The 17,585-nt window shown below is 46.7% G+C and overlaps 1 protein-coding gene across 1 annotated transcript; it reads right to left on the bottom strand.

Moving 5' to 3' along the window:
* Positions 1-11,306: 11,306 nt before the first annotated feature.
* On the bottom strand, positions 11,307-15,451 carry LOC309445099 (serine protease inhibitor Kazal-type 6-like). Its single transcript, XM_082063558.1, has 4 exons — positions 15,274-15,451; positions 13,217-13,242; positions 12,252-12,364; positions 11,307-11,472 (listed from the first exon to the last, which is right to left on the bottom strand). Exons 1-4 carry the CDS (start codon positions 15,329-15,331, stop codon positions 11,427-11,429), a joined length of 243 nt encoding a protein of 80 aa, XP_081919684.1. The 5' UTR covers positions 15,332-15,451; the 3' UTR covers positions 11,307-11,426.
* Between the last annotated feature and the right edge of the window lie 2,134 nt (positions 15,452-17,585).

Raw genomic sequence — 17,585 nt, 5'->3', positions numbered from 1 at the left:
CCAAGCTGTGTTTTAAACTGGCAAACCAGAAACCTGATGCATTAAAATCTTTGGTTTAGGTAAGTACAGAGGGTGAATTTCTGCAGTTTTGTCTCCTGTAGCCGATTCCTGAACTAGAAGGCTGACTCACTCACTCGCATACAATGTGGATACAGTCCCTGAGGTTGGAACAGCGATCCTTTGCCTAGAGAGCCTGCAGTAGCGTAGATATTGGAATCCAAGACTGGTATATGTTGTACTAGAATACCTTCCAATTTAAAGCACTGAAAGAAGTCAATGCATTGCACCTGATTCACCTGTGGAGTGTGTCACATTAGCCAGGCAGAAAACAGAACCAAGAGAACCTATTTAAACACGTGCCCATATCTGCTGCTCAAAGTTGGCATAGAAACAGAAGCTTTGTAGTGTACGAGCGAGACTCCTTTTTGCTTTATACAAGGAACACTTAAAAAAATATTAATGTACTGGTGGTTTGTTGGTGTGTGTGGTTGTTTTTTTTTCAGTGACACTGGGATTTCATCCTAGAATTTCAAAGTATTTGCTGATCAGAAGCAAATGTGCACTCTCCTTTGAAATATTTTGTAAGCCAAGCTGGAATATGTGAGAGTGTGATCTCAATGTGATGGTAACACATTGCTGTTGCTGATAAGCCATTGTGTCTTTTATGACTAATGTTTCCCTTATATTTTATATTTGAAGACTAGCCTTACAATTTGATTTTTCTTCCCCCTCTCAAGCCTGTGTATTTTACTGGCTACCTTCTAAAAATGCTGCAGTGATTTTCTGGGCTGACACACAACTGAGGTTTATACAATCCTGAAGCAAAACTGCTGTTCACCAAATCCCACAATACTAGAATGAGAGGCCACTCACACAAATAGGAGAATGGCTTAAAACTGTCAAGAGCAGCAAGTAGTGATCTCCTGGAATTTGTTGCGGCTGGTGGCATTAGCAGGTTCAGGAAGGAGTTGGAGAACTTAATGAACAAGCCCACGGCCCAATGCTCGGAAGCTCTAATATCCTTAATGTGAGAATTGCGGGTGCTCGGAAGATGAGAGAGTCACACGTGGCGGCCAAGTCTTTAACCACTGCTGGGTGGAATTGGGTCAAATCTCTCACGTGTGTGCTACGTGACTCTCATGGGCTAAACATACAACATGATTCTGTGCCAAACTACCAGAGTTTAGTACAACTGTAAGGATAAATGGCTACTTTTCTGCTTAGCTCCAAAATAATGTCTTTATTGCATGTAAGTTCAGAGAAGAACACCCCAATTGACTTTTTGTCAAAGCAAAGGCAGTTTTGACCTACTTGTATTTCCAAAGTGTAGTTGAGCCTTGGGAATAACTATCAACAGCAAAGTCTAATGCCTTGTTCTCTGTTAACATCCAGTTCTCTTCAATTATAGTGAGGTCCCTGAGAAGTATTTGATCAATGGCTTTCACAGTCGCTGTTAAAAGAAATAGGATTCAAGCATAATCAAAGACAGAGTGTGTGGCTTAATTATAGAGCGCATAATTTACTGTTCTGCAAAACTCTGGAGAAGAGCTAAATGGAGTCTGAAATATTCCAAATATTTTCATGTGTCAGAGACTGTACTGGACTCCTAGTGCACGTCAAGTATTTTATATGTTGTTCTGTCTGATTATTCATACCAAAAGAGACAGTCCATTTGAAAATGAAGTTATTTCTGTAAGCTCTGGATATCTGACAACTCTAATGCCTCAACTGTGGCACGAATGCCCATCACCGGAGGTACATGGAGTGACAGCTGAAGCCAAGAACTCAACTGCAAATTCAGCTCCACAAATCCTGCTGCACGACTGTGAAATCTACAGCTAGTTGCCAATTTTTATTCCTGATTTGACATGCAACTGACAGCAAGTGGATGCCAAAGGGTTTAAGACAATTTTCCACTCTACCTGTTCAGGATGTATTTAAGGCTGATGTGAGAAGTGCTGAACACTTTCTTTCTACCAAGAAGGCGAAGCCAAGGTAAAAAACTGAGTTTGGGAGGGTAAAGTGAACAGTTCTGATTCATTAAAGCTGTTTAAAACCAGAAATGCTGAATGAAGAGGTGTTAGAGGGCAGAATCCTCCGACATTTCGCTATTGATATTGCAGCATTTGTGGCAGGTGCCAGCTGGTATTAGTGTAGGCGACCACAGCACCCAGTGCAGGGTGCTGATGAGGTTCTTTGGCTGGGGGATTGATGGAGAGATTTCTGTGAAGAGGAAACATGGAAGGAGACAATAACAGGAAAATAAGAGAAAAATACTGATCCTTCCTGGAGAAGACAAGGTACATCTTTCAAATAAGATGAGTTTCTTGTGTAAACGTTATTAGCAATATCTTGTGACAACCATAAGTTACCAGACGTGTGCTTTGAAAGGGCTCTTCACTAATCAGGACATATTTTAGGTGTAAGCAGCTCAAAAGATCAAGGGTCTGGAAGAACTGCCGCATGGCAAGAGATGAACAATTCCAGTCTGGTTAGGTTTTCCTAGAGAATGGTGGAAAATGTCCATGATGCTTTACAGTGCTAAGTCTGACTCTCCTGCCTGGTTTATCTGCTGGATGACACCATCTATTTTAGGCCTTTCTTTCCCAGCCCAGCTGTATTATCCCACTCCAGATCATCTACACTGCAATCCCCATTGTCTTTCAGATCCCTGATAAGCACATGGGGCTTCAACCTCGCCATTCATACATCAGCCCTTTTCTGATGGTGTTATGCAGATACACCTGGGTTAGCAGTTACATCTGAGCAATATTCCCACCCCCACAAATAGTAAAATAGTTGAGATAAACACATTCAGAAGCTATTAAACTGCTTTGTTTTGAATTGAGTAGCTGTAGCTGGAAGAAAACAGGCAAATTCTTGAAAATCCTGACTTCTTTAAACAGAATCAAAATATTCTATTTTCTATGCACATTTCTACTTTCATTTTAAGAATTTAAGTAACCTCAAGTGATTTTTTTTTTTCCTCAGTCTAATATGGCTGGTTTGGTTGGTTGGCTGAAAAATATCAAACCATCCCTTTTCAGATGTTTGCTTTAGATAGACCAAAACTGAGTAAATTTAGGTAGACTTAGTTCTGCAACTACCAAACTATATAATACACGGTTTTATGGACTGGAAATACATCCATGTGGCATTAAAACAATACTGTTGCTACTGATAAAACCAAATTCATAGCTTGTCACTCATTCCAGCAATCCCTGACCAAGGTATATGACAGTGCCTGGTTTTAACCTCAGAGGTGCGGTAAGATAGTTGTCCAGTTCAACTTACATTGCTGATTCGGAGCCATTCATACTCCCCGATGCACGGAAAGCCCTGTCGAGCCACGTACAGCGGGAGCCCCGCAGCTCCGTGCTGGTCCAGAAGCCTCAGCTGGGTGTTGGGAACCCAAGTGCACAGCTGGGGGGCAGAGATAAGGGTGAGTTACCAACACCACACACAACTGTCCACATTTCTACTTGCCCTGTAGTTAACCCAGCGCATTGCATGCAGAGGTTGTGGGCAGCTGGTGAGATGAGAACATCAAGAACAGCAGTAGATCTTGTGAGGTTAACATATAAAATCTGTTGCCTAAATATCCATTAAGGGATAACTATAGACCCACAAAGCATGACTTAGTCAAGAACAGGGCACAATTCCAGAAACTATGAATGGGAAAAAGTCAGTGTTCCCTCCAAAGAACCTTGAATCAAGCCAGAGACCAGCAACAGCACTAAGCTATCAGACTGTTGGGGCAGTAAGAAGGATAAATACAGAGTCATGGGCAGAGTTTCCAGCACTGGTCGATCTTTCACAAGGATCAGTTGAGCTTTACACCCCCCCACACCTTGCTTTTCCTGGGGCTTGAGCAGAAGCCTTGGGCCAGGCATGGGACAAGCACGACTGCAAAGTGCTCAAGGCCAGGAAGGAAACCAGACAGGAGCTTTTGAGCTAAAGCTTCTGCCAGGAACAATTAACATGCATGGGCTGGATTGCACCAGCTTTACAGAGGCAGGAGACAGCACGGAGTGACCTTATCTCACCTAGCAGAGACAGCACCGGGCAGGGTGTTCACACAACTGAAGTGTCAAACAGTGTCTCCCACCCTACAACAGGGACCTGGACCAGTTCAAGACAGCCGCTTTATTGCCTGCTGTCAGGTTTCCAAACAAACATGACAGACTTCCCTACAGCTCCAGGATGAGACAGACACTCACAGTCCTCTTACAAACAGTGTGACTGGGATGGAACATGAACGGTTTCTTCTACCACCACCCATCTCACTGCCCTTCTCTGTACTTGTGATGCCTCATGCGCTGGAGCAGAGACCATTCCCTGGAGCACAGCACTGCAGCTGGCAAGAAGTTGTCACAATAGACAGAAGTTCTGGAGCTGTGAGCAGATATACGTATACCTGAAGTTTCTTGTTAAAGCCAGGCTGTAAGTAGTTGCTGCCTGCCCCCGGGGATTGCAGAGCTCAGCCAAATGGGAAGAAACAAGCATGTGCACCTGCAAAAGCCCCTGTTTTAGTTTTTGAGGGGTTTTGTCTTGTTTCTGCATCCAAAAAGCTGCAGGGGAGATGCAGCACCTGTCATGTCAAAGGCAGCCAGGGTTCAGGGCTGATGCCAAGAGAAGGGCTGCACCACGAGTGCAACTGGAGTGACTGGAGGAGCAGAGCCCTGGGCAGGCAGGAATAAGGGCTGTTATCACAGCTTGGCAGGAAGGTCACATTTTTGTCTCAGCAGCTGTGACATATCTCAGGCTCCTGGAGCTACCAGGTGAATGTTTGCACGACATGACCCAGGGCTAATCAGACTTGCAAACTAAACAGGTACTGGGATTGAGTCCACTGAAGTGTTTGCCCCCTGCAATACAACATTGCGCTGATTTTTCAAACAAGTTTATTATTCTGTCTTAGAGTTTTCTCCGCCTTCCGCTTGAGTCATGATTTCACCTCACATTAAAGTGGCTTAAACTATATAAATATATGTAGGAGCATATTTAGGAAGGTAGAAGTTTAGGTCTCACCTAATAACTGCACTACAGGAGCTGGGGCTTTACAAAAGAAAAATCCCATAGCAAGAACGACAGCGCCCAATAGACACAGTAACGCTGATCAACCAGCCGGTCTGTGGCAGCATCCAGTGTCCATCCTCGGTACTGCACTCTCCCCCCCTCTGTCGCTCTGTCGCATCACCATCCTGCCAGGCCTCTGAGAGACAACGCCAAGGCCTGGACCATCTCAGAGAACCCTCTGCAGGTGCTAAACAGGCCACCAAGATATAAGAGCAAACAGCAGAGCAGCCTCAGCAGTGAAAGGTCCTCCGAGGACCTGTTAGGTTAGAGGGTGCTTGTGCCAGCTCTGGCTGTGCCAAGCCATAGCTGCTTGGATACAAGGGTACACAGCAGCTTTCTCCTTTGTTGCAGCATTAACAGAGAGAAATTGCTTCACAGAGGCAGAGCCCAAGCCTCAGGAGGGTTCAGTGACAAGCAGAACAAGCACATTGCACCTGGAGTTCCACCACTGATACTAAATCTCAGTATTTGCAGCCAGCAACAGCATAACTGGAAAGTTGTCTCCAAATCCTAGAAGTGCAAAGCCCAGCTCATCTCAGCAGCAGTTCTCTGCCCCCAAACTTCTTCCTCCAGTGGCTGTAGGAGAGGTGAGCAATGCGCTGGGGTAGACAGCAGCCTGGGGAGCCTCAGGCCAAGGATTAGAGCTACCTCTTATCTGTTATATCAAGGGGACATGCTGAGACTGTGCCTGAGCTCTTTGAGAGGTGATGGGCCTGCAGTAGCCCAGGAAGCTTGTTCAGAGCACCCTGGCCTGGCAGCGTTCTCAGGAGAGGGGGAGAACAGCTGTCAGGAGGGAGAGACAAGGCAGCAGTAACAAACAAGCAATTTACTAGGACAGCTCACTGTGCCAGTGCCTCCCTGCCCTGTGCAGATCTTCATTTGCCTAATTAATTGCAAGAACTGCTGTGGGGCTCGGCAAAAATAAGCTAATACAAACACCCACCCTGGATGGGTGCTGCAGTCTCAGGAACCCGCGAGTCTCTGAGGGTAACTTCACCACTCTTTCTGCACGGCTCTGCTGTTGACACCTCTAATTTTAAACAAGACTTCAACAGGTAAAATGAGCTCCGTGGCTGGGCAGAGCACTAGGACCACAAGATGGCATTTTGCTCATGGGAGCAGAGTTGACTTGCTCCCAGAGTTTGGCACAAGGAGGAGGGACACGGGGGCCTCTGTCCCGGACGAGCTCTGCCCAGCAGGGCCAGAGCAGCATCCCTGTCCCGGCTTGTGCCCGGCGGTCACAAGGGGGAGCCCGATGCCCGGGTAGGAGCAGCGGCCCCGCAGCCGCATCCCGGCAGAGCTGCGCTGGGCAGCGCTGTCCCCAATGGGACGGGCCAGCAGCGCAGGGACCTTCTGCAGCTCCTCTCAGCTCCTTTTAGTGGGACATCATCATCATCATCACGCAAAATTGAAGCATCCACTTGCCGGTTGTAACTGTGAATAAGGATTAAGGGTACATCTAGAAGCGGAAGATGACAGGAGGAGGCTTTTACAGGGCAGAACCCGAGCAGCTGATGGTTTTATTATAGGTCACTCCACAAAACCACCCTCCCAAGAAAGGCACGACATTCTCTGGGAAGAAGGCTAGAAAGGTCACAGCCAGCCCTTGTCACGATACTGACATTTCAGTTTGCTGCCAATTAATTGAGCTGGTTTAGCTCAGAAAGGGAAGCACTGCATTACACAGCACCACCGCTTTTCTCACGTTCCTGGGAAACCTTTGCTTCCCAAGCTGGGTACTGGGTCTAGCTCTGCTACAAGCACTGAAGCTGTTGTTTGGGGCCAATCTCGGGTTGGTCAGAACATCCCTCCAGGCCCAGCAGAAGCTCAGCCTGACCTTATCTTTCAAGTCCTGATTGAGGCTCTGCCAAAGCTCTGCTTCCTCTGGAGACCTGAGGACCTGACCTTACTGAAGCTCTTGCCCCTCACTGACCCATGGGTGTCAAATCCAAAGAGATGCCTTGGAGCACCATCTCATCATTGGAACTTTAAAACAAGCAATTCTTTATGTGGTACCTGCCTTTCTGTATGGATATAACTTATGTCTCTCCCATTCTCCCCTTACATATTGTGATAACCCTTGTCTGCCACATGCACTTTATAAGCCTTTGCCAGCATTTTTAAAGTTGCCTTATATGACACCAACACCAGCCACAATTACTGCAGCTACTCCCATGAGAAACCCCTAAAGGACACCACTTATTTCAGAGGGGAAAAATAAACCAAAACATCAAACAAACGCTACAAAGGAAACTCCTTACCTTCTCTTTGCTCTGGAACCAGTGAAAACAACCTAATACCTCCCCTCGGGTCCTACTTAAATCCTTCAGCTGTGATGGGGACAGGCAGAACTGTTGGCTGATTCCCAACACCTGGAAGCCATTTCACCCCAGAGCAGGATCAGCTGCTCTCTAATCTTTAAAGGACCCAATACACATTGACACCCTCCTGCCACTCCCTACAACTGTCACCATCTACATCTTTTCAGTCCCCTGCAACACGATTCTCGCACCTGCTCCCCGAACAATCATTTTCCTTGTCCCCATAGCTCAGCCTTCCTTCCCATGGTCACTTTTTGGCCCCCCTCCAATATAAGAAAGACACTGTAAAACTGGACGAAGTTCAGCCAAGAGCCACCAAGAGAGTTGGGGGCTGGAGCGTTTCCCCTGTGAGAAAGGGTGGAGGGAGGTGGGCTTGTTCAGCCTGGTGACAAGAAGGCTTCAGGGGAACATAAAGGCAGCCTACCAGTTAACAAGCAGGTTACTGAGCAGACGGAGCCAGGCTCCTCACGGTGGTGCAGGGCTTGGAGATGAGGCAGTTGAAACAAAAGAGGTGGAAACCAGATACAAGGAAAAATTTCTTTACCATGATAACAGTCAAGCCCTGGGATAGGTGGCCGCAGGAGATCATTTATCTGCAGTCCTGGGTAACCGAGGAGGTCCTGGTTGACTGGAGGTCAGCAACATGATGTCCATCTACAAGAAGGGCCAGTAGGAGGATCTAGGGAGCTACAGGCCTGACAGTCTGCCTTTGGTGCCAGGAAAGGTTATAGATCATCTTAAGTGCCATCGCACAGCATGAACAGGGCAACCAGGTGATCAGGACCAGTCAGCATGGGTTTATGAAAGGCAGGTCCTTCTTGACTGACCTGATCTCCTTCTACAACAAGGTGACCGGCTTAGTGGATGAGGGAAAGGCTGTGGATGTTGTTTACCTGGACTTTAGTAAAGCCTTTGACACCATTTCCCACAGCATTCTCCTGGAGAAACTGGCTGCTCATGGCTTGGACAGGCATACTCTTCCCTTGATAAAAAACTGGTTGCGTGGCCTGGCCCAAAGAGTTGTCGTGAATGGAATCAAATCCAGCATTGGAACAGGCTGCCCAAGGAAGTTGTTGAGTCACTATCCCTGGAGGTATTTAAAAGACATGTAGATACAGTGCTTAGGGACATGGTTTAGTGGTGGACTTGGCAGTCCTAGGTTAATGGTTGGAGTTCGTGGTCTTAAAGGTCTTTTCCAACATAAACGATTCTATGATCATACATTCTCCACCCTTGGGGGTTTTCCATGCTAGACTGGATAAAGCCCTGAGTAACCCGATTTGACCCCAGAACTGACCCTGATGTGATCAAAAGGTTGGACTGAAGTCCCTTCCAACCTGATCCAGCCTGTCTTCTCCTAGGAAAAAGAGGATGAACTAAAATGATAACCAAGTCCAGAGCTCCTCCCTGGCTGGGCTGTGGAACCCTGCAGTCAGCACCACCACCCCAAGATTATCCCATGGCAGCTAGAAAAACCTTGTCAAAAGCTGTGAATGTCAAGGGAAAAAAAGTAGGACAAAGGATTCAACTGAGTTGCGACAGTGACACGTGCCTGTGCTGGAGGAGGAGGAAGCAGTGGAGCACACAAGTTAAATGGGCCAAGAGCCTGGACACAATAATGTATCAGCTGCCTCACCAGCAAAGTGAAGCAGTTAGATGGAAATACATCCTTCCCCTCTGCCATATGCATAGTCCAGTCACGGGAGAGTGCTCAGCTGTGAGCAATGGCTTCCTTTCAGTAAGAGCAACCATGCACAAATTAAATTCTTCCATTATTTTAACTGCCAAGGAGAAATGAGTGAGACACAGGGCGCACAGGACCCTCATTCTGCTGCAAGAGGCTGGTCTTGGCAGCAGCCAAGATGCTGGGGCAGCTCCAGTCCAGCCTCTGCCCTGTAGCTAAGGACCCTTCCTCCCCAGGGAGAGAAAAAGCTGTGAAGATGCTCATGTTATCTAACAGAAGAGAGATCTGAAATGTATCATGACTCACTCACCTTTCAAAGCTGTCAAAAAAAATTCCCCAAAACCCTACACATCTCGAAAGGTGGAGAAAGGAAACCAAAGGAAAAGCAGTAGCTGAAGGTTTGGTTTCTGGTTTGGTACATGTGCAGGAGGGCAGCCAGATACAAACAGGAGCTCAGTCTGGACAGGCTGTGGCCATGGCCGCACTCCTACCCTGTCCCTGGCATCCACCCATCAGCTTGGATCATTTTCTTAGTAGCTGATATAGTGCTGTGTTTTCAATTTAGTACAAGAATGTTGATAATACACTGATGTTTTGGTTGCTGCCAAACAATGTATATACCAAGTCAAGGACTTCTCAGCCAGAAGGCTGCGGGTTGCACAAGAGATTGGGAGGCGACACAGCCAGAACAGCTGAACCAAACTGACCAAAGGGATGTTCCACACCATATGAGCTCATGTTCAGCATATAAAGCTGGGGGAAGAAAAAGGAAGCTGGGGACATTCGGAGTGCTGGCATTTGTCTTCCCAAGTAACCGTTATGTACGATGGAGCCTGGCTGTCCTGGGGGTGGCTGAACACCTGCTGATGGGAAGAGGTGAATGAATTCCTTGTTTTCCTTTGGTTGCATGCAGGGCTTTTGCTTTACCTATTAAACTGTCTTTATATTGACCCACAAGTTTTCTCACTTTTACTGTTCTGATTCTCTCCCACATCCCACCGGGGACGCAGGGGAGTCAGTGAGTGGCTGTGTGGTGCTTGGTTGCCAGCCAGGGCTAAACCATGACATAAGCAAACATTCAAGCTCTGTTCAAACAAGGTCTAGAGGTTTAGATGCTCAGCATTTAGGTGCTTGCAAAATATGTTGACCCCTCAGGCTCACGATAAAATCTAAAGCTCCCTTTGAAAGTCAAGTGTCTAGCATGAAGGAGCTGGTGTCCCATTGATCTCTTGCCAATGTTTTAACAAGGGGATGTCACAAGTATTTATTTCCCTGTGTGAATTTTGCAGAGTCAACAGTGAGAGACTATAGAATTCATTTTCTCATGTTCGCACAAAGAGGGATTTTCTAGCCAGCATCAAGAAGATAGAGGGCAGCAGTGTGAAAAGAAAGGAATGATGTCTATGAGTATTAAAAATTGTAAATAAATACAAATCTTTGTGCCTATGAAATCGAGGTCTATGTATGATTCAGGGAGAACTTATCCTAGAGGAGGGGAGAAGAAGCCCACAGCTCTTCTCCAAGGAATACATTTTTTTAAAATTATTGACATACTAGACAATCTGTTGCTCTTCTAAATATAATTTTATTAGCATGAGAAACCACTTGACAGCAGGAAACTAATGCTGGTGAGTTCACAGTTTTCAAGACAAAGCACTCTCTTAGAACGAAGAAGAAAGAGACCGATTTGGAAAGAAGAGCCTCGCGGCTTCTACCTAAAACCAGCCTCCACCTGCCATCTTCTTGTTGCAGGCTTAAATGGAGCAATGTTCCCTAGCCTCAGCTTGTTTGTCTCTGGTTTCCAAAGGAGATGAGGCATACGCAGTCACGCTGTTCACCAGCTCTCCTGTCACCCTCCCACAATAACCTCCAAGAGAGGAAGGAACATGTCTATGGGGGGCTGGGTAAAGAATAAAGGCGCCCGCTGTCACCCACCCCCTGGGATGGGGAGAATTGGGCAGGAGCCCATAAGCGGTTGCTCTGCTTGGCTGCCCGGCAGGTGTGTGACAATTTGTCAGGCAGGATGGGGACCGAAGAGCTACGGCTACTGGGGATGGGGGCACAGAGCCCATGGGAGCCATGGGAATCGCTGCTCTGGCATGGGGAGCGCCTTGGGAGCGGGGTGATGGAACAGCACGGGATAGCAAAGCCACGCATTAGACATTCAAAGTGCTTTGCTGGGTGTTACAGAAAAAGGAATCCAGCCAAAGAATGGTGCTGAGTTTCATTTTATTGAGCAGAGAGGGCAGAGATGAGGGCGAGCTGCTCCCGTGTCCGCGCACAGGCGTCTGCAGCCGCTGCTCACGGGGGCTCAGCTGCTGCTCCTCGGTGACAGCGAGGATTCAGCATTTCCCCAGGTGCTTCAATCTTATTTTCCCTCCACTTTTCCTGCAAAAGGAGCAACGCAAACTTAGACAAAGCAGCGTATGACAGACACAGCAGTGCGGGACACGGAGCTCGTCTGTCCGAACAGGACTATTTGCCTGACTCATGCTAGTGTACGCTGGTGCCTCCCAGGGAACATCAAGACATTTTCTCCTTTCCTTGCTCTTCTCTGCTTAACCCTAGGGAAAAGCAGCCTCTAGTGCACACCAAATGTAAAGGACTGCTAAGGAAATATATCATGTTTTGCAAGCTCATTCAGTCCTGGGGTGCTGCCTCCGATTGCATCTCCTTTAAAAGGCGACAGAGCTCAGGAAAAGGAGAAAGTCAGGTTCTTCCTCTGAGATTTTTTGTTTTGTTCCACAAAGTCCTTTCAGACTTTTCAGGAATCGTTTGGCACAGCTCAGCTCCCATGTTCCTCCAGACACCTCTCGGTATCCAGAAGTGTGGGCAGTGAGAGTTGCAGCCTGTGGCATGTAGTGGGAAATGTGCATCAATTCAGTGCGTGCAGAAGGTACCGGCAGGGTACAATTGCCTCCCAGGCCCTGTGCTGCCTCTCGGCATGGTAACCAGCAGCATGCAACGCCTAGAAATGAATTAAAATTAACTTGCAATCACACAGCTCTGTTCCAAAGAGCAATTATTCCACTCGGCATGATTCAGGGGCTGGTCTATACAAGAAGAGCGGCCTGGATGCAGGGCCCCCTGCCATGAAGAACATCATTAGATATGTGGAAATGGAGCCAACTCTCTCTGTTATTTCCATCCCCTCTACTCTCACTTACAGCACTGCCTTGCAGAAGGCACATTTGTTTCCGTACGTGACGCCATCCGTGCCACAGTGAGGATTGGACTCCCTCGTGCAGTACACGCTTCTCTCCACAAACTCTCTACAAATCTGCAAAAGGAATGAAAAAAAAAAAACCTTTTTAGGACTCCTATATTCTTTCTTTCTTTCACTTTCCAAATGGGATACAAGGTCACTAACACAATGCTTTTTCTGGTAAAAGGACTAAAGCAGTGGTGATGACAGACACTGCCCATTTACTGAAAGAAAAAAAGCCCTGTCAGAAATGAGCAGAAGCAGTGTTTCAGGGGAATTTCTGCCCCATGTTTGAGGAGGGAAGCTGTAGTCACCTGGGAGAAGTCTTGATCTCCCAAAGACATGGGAGGATCAGCCCAGGCATGCAGGAGAAGAGTCAGCACTGATGCTCCTGCAAGCGCTTGGCAGCGGGGCAGCTCACTGCTGCCTGGCTTCGTGAACCTTGCAAAGCTGTACACCCGGTTTGGCGCTTGCTGAGCTTCCTGCCTTCCCGGCAACAGGAGGAGAAAACTGCAGCTTGTGGGGAATAAAAAAATGGTGTCCAGGAAATGTATTTTGTCTCTGGACAAGTCCCACTGATAAACTCCATTTGGGGGAATAAAACACTCTCAATAGTCCATTTGCTTCATGAGATTGGCCAGTGGAGCAAAGTGGACAAACACAACCCCGTGCAGGTACCCTACCCTGTGCAAGCACCTCGTCATGGGAAGCATTTGCTAAACCAACCGTCTGTTTCCACAGTCTACTTGTTAGTGTCACGTAATAGCCCCTGTACAATGGTAAACTCCCCAAAGTGTTGAGACATCTTGAAAGGACCCACCTGCACCCAGCAGACATTAAAAACTGTTTACCATGCACCAAGATCTTGGTTATAAAACCATTCCTCTAGAAAATTCAGATTCAGTAAGCAGAAACAGCAGCACTAACCTCTTCAATATCTTGACCTGCTACATCTGAAATAAAAAAAACACAGACCAACAACAGAGGCTTTACATACCGGCATTATTTTCTGATAGAGGCTGAACTGAAGTCACAAACCACAGTGAAACATACACCAGGTTTGTGGGTTTTTTTTCTACTCTGTCATCCTGTGCAGCGGAGGAGTGGGCAGGAAATACATTATCTGAATTGCTTTTCAGTATTTTGCTTTTTTTGAAAAATGTTACTAAAATACCATGTAATCAGTCATTCAGCTGCTAACTGCACCTCAGACACACAACCCAGTCTCCTGGAAGGCAGCCACTCCCGGCGAAGCGAGCTGCCATATCGGATCTGGAGCTGCGCTCAACTGAGACTTTAAAGCTATATTCACTTCTAAGGCAAAAGCTGCTGCACCTCTGAACAGTGCAAATGGCTGGTACTGCTAACAACAGTGCACCATGGAGAAGGAGACCCCGTGGTCAGCTTTACAGCCCCCATCAGCACAGCACAGCCCAGAGACCCTCCTGGAACAACCCCAGGTGAGGTACAAAGGGACATCATGGGGTGATATGGAGCAGAACAGGCAGTGCCAGTCAGCAAGAGCACAAAAATACCCGCTGCAACCACAGGCTCTGGGCTTGCAGCTGATCAGTCTGTCCTCTTTCTATTTCTTGCCTGCAAAGACTGCAGGGTTGACTCATGGCTCTGGGACAGGGTGACCCTGCGATGTCTCTAAGGGGGAACCCGACACTCAAGGGTGGATTGAACACAGATTTGCAGAATCTGGGTCACAACACTGCGAGACAAATACTCAGCACCTCGCATGGCAGCGAGGCAGCAGGATTCATATGCGAGGCTGTACCTGCTGGCTCGTTGGGGCAGCAGATGGGGGGACCTTGTCCTACAGTTGGTAATCCCACCCAAGCCTCAGTCAGTTAGACCATCATCCATCAACCCACCCTACTCCTTCTGCCAGTTGTATTGCCCTTTGGTGTTTTACCTCCAGTGCTGGTGTATTTGTCATGTTAGGTTAGGCTAGGCTGCCTTAGGTGTCAGTGTTATGGCTACTGCATATTATTTGCAAAACAGCTCATTAAATATTTTTTATAAATATTACATGCGGCTACAGAAGACTTTGTGATGATGTCTCTTGACATTTGTTTATTTTATGGGAGATCACAGAGTTTGCTGCTATTCTGCCTGGCCTTGGAAGGAAGCCTCAGCACTCTGACGGAACCCAGTCCCAATTAAGACTCAATTAGAGACAGATGAATATTTCATAATGAATAATGCGTACAAAGTAATTCATCTCTTTTTCTCCATGCACAGCTTGCAATTTTCTCAAGTGAATTCTTTAGTCAAATTATTCACAGAAAAACAAGTATAAATAATTCTTGTTCTGAACGTTCTCAATAACTGTTACCATAAACCTTCCAGAGCTGGGTCAGCTGGACGTAAGCAATTGATAACACTGACATGACCTATATGTTCAAAAAATCATCACTCAGCTTCCCCAGATCATCAGAGAAATGTGTAAATCTCCAGATAAATAAGTACTGGATCCTTTTAATTTGCCCTCTTTGTTCTGACTCCTTGAGGACATTTGAATTTAATTTTCAAGCTTTTCTCTGCAACATAAACGAAAGCTGAAACTTTCATCTAATTACGTTTCCACATCTCCAAGGAAAACACCAAATGCCAAGATGCTTAGGATCAAAACAAGAGCTGATGACCCTGAGGTGAGCGAGCTGCTTCTCTAACTGGTTCAGCAAAACTCTCCAGCGAACGTTTGTACCAAAAATTCATAATTACTCTTTGCTTTGGTACATTCACTGAAAGACCCGCTTAGAATTTCCTCGCTCTGTCTCCCGGTGACACCTCCGCTGCGTTATTCACTGCGGAGGCACCCGAGGAGTGGAAACATGTCATACGAGTGAGCAAGTCCTGCAGATATTTTCCACTTCCTCAGCTTTGTCTTCAAGCCTGTCATCTGGTGATCAAGACTCTGAAGTTTGCTGTTGTCAGGAATTTTTTCTTCCTAGGCTAGGGAAAAGATCACTTACCCGAGAAGAAAGAGAGCAGCAGCAGACTGAGAAGCACCAAGGAACCTGTTGCCTTCATGCTGCAGGTAGCTCTTTAGTCCAAGCCAAGCAACCTGTGCGGGAGGTGTCGTCCCCGCACCAGAGCGCACAGCGCGCACACGGACCTGCCGTTCTCTGTATTTATGTGCCTATCCGTAGCTGTCCTCGTTCCCCACCTTAATTGTGAGAACTTCTCCACTTCATTTCTAAAGCCACTATTGGTCCTGGCCGTGTTTATGGTGCCTTAGGAATGCTGCCCTGTCCACATCAAACCTAGAAAGGGATAATTATATGAGTGATAGACTCAGGCTTGTAATATCTTTTTTTTTTTTCCCTTCTAAATAGTCACAGGATTCTCACAAGGGTGAATTTTCAAAGCGGTGATTCATCGAGGAAGCTGGTAATTTTCATTCTCTGGGCCCTCGCTGAATGCCAGCTCCGAGGCTTTGACTGCGGCGCGATGACACTTACTAGACGTTACGAAATAAATCACAGCATGGGAATGTGTTGTCTGTGAAACCAATTATACGTTGTTCCCTGGCTATTTTTGAGGATGGTTCTAAATTTGTGAGGTTGGGGTGGAGAAGTGCTCCGATGTGACATGCTCCCATAGCTGTGTGCACAGTCCCAGATAGGACTGCTGACTCTCCTCCCTGAACTATTTAAACTCTAGCTGTCAATATTTTCCAGTTTTTCACATTGACAAACATATGTTAGGGTTCTGCTCCCACAGCAAGTGACAATGAAGGGAATTTGATGGGGAATTGGGAGACTTGAGCTCTATTTCCAGCTGAGTATGTGCAAAGATTTGCATTCAGCTGCACCATTTGCAAAATATCTGTTCAGATAAGAATAAGCTTAAAACTTTAGTATGCTTTCCTAAGGAGACAGGGCTTAGGAGAGCACTGTGTGTAAATATATATGTTTATTAGTTCCCCCAGTAAATTTTACACCTGCAGCTAGTTCCAATCATAGGAGTGAGATATATATATAGATATATGTATACATTTTTCTAGCAACAGACGAAAGATGCTACTAACATCCTCGGTGAGCAAGGGAGAGAGTTTCTGCAGGAGAGCAATGTTATGAATGCTCTACAACAGGGGAAGCAGTAGAGTTTGCAGCTTGCTAGACATCTTAAAATCCACATAGCAGAGGAACCGTGACTGACAGGTGAATTCTCAGATGTCTATTAAGGGTGAGCTCACGATGCAGCCTCTCATATAATTTAGTTATCAAGTCAGTCAGCTGCAGTGCTGTTCAAAATCACGCTCGGTTCTGCCACTCGCAACAGTACTTGTTTGCCTTTTCTCGTTTCGTATGTCACTGCTCACAACCACAGCCTTCTTGCCTCAGTCCTTTATCTACCCAAACGTTTCGGTTGCTGCAGCACAACTGACTGGATAAAGCCTTCGCAAACGTACCACAGGGACCAACCCCTTCTGGGCTGAGGAGAGGAAGAGACTAAATTACCAAGCAGGTCATTATTGTTATTGCCCTTTCCACTTCACTACAACACCTGCAACAGGCCATTTGCTGGCACAGGTCGGGGAATTCTTCTTCTGTTCCTCTGACTTCTCTGAAAATCAGGGATAGAAGAGGGGCATCTGGACCTTGCTTTGCAGTTTGAGATGTGTAGCTGGGCAGAGTCTTGCTGGTGTCAAGTACTTGTCCATGCTGGGCCAGTCTTTAGTCTTACAGGATACAAACCTTTCCATCTTCTAAAGAGTTCTTGCCTCTGAATGCTCACAAGGCATCCAGGATACAGCCATACACCTGTACTTGCCGCTTGCCCTTTCCCTGTAGGTGAGCAGCTCTTCTTTGGGCTTTCCCAAAGCCGCCTGAGATCCTAAGCAAATATTGGGCTTCCTCAGGCAGAAACTGCCACTGCAGAGGAGGTTCACTGTAAGATTTTGCTGTTGAAGACGATTTCCTGATATGGCCAAAATTCCACTAGTCTGTGGCCACTCTATAAACTCCTTGGCCAACAAGAAATTGCAGTGGATCTCTGTCCTGTGCTGACAGATCTGCCTTTGCATCCACTAGCTGCTTAGACTGTTCCTTAATTATTTTTCACACACACAAGCAGGGAAGCAGTGGGGACTCCCATGACTCTCCAGTTTGTTTTTTCTTAAGAGCAGGCACAAAGGCATGATGTGATTTATGTTGCCTGTATTAACAGGAAAAAGACAAACAAACAAACAAAAACCCTGAAAATCTGAAGTCCATCCCTCTTCCTAGCAAAGAGCATTGCTCTGTGCTATTACTATGGGAAGGTCAAGACTCTTCTGGTG

Source organism: Streptopelia decaocto (genome assembly GCF_964273445.1).
Source record: "Streptopelia decaocto genome assembly, chromosome: 12".
Classification (NCBI taxonomy): Eukaryota; Metazoa; Chordata; class Aves; order Columbiformes; family Columbidae; genus Streptopelia; species Streptopelia decaocto.
This window is presented reverse-complemented; position numbering and strand designations above follow the sequence as displayed.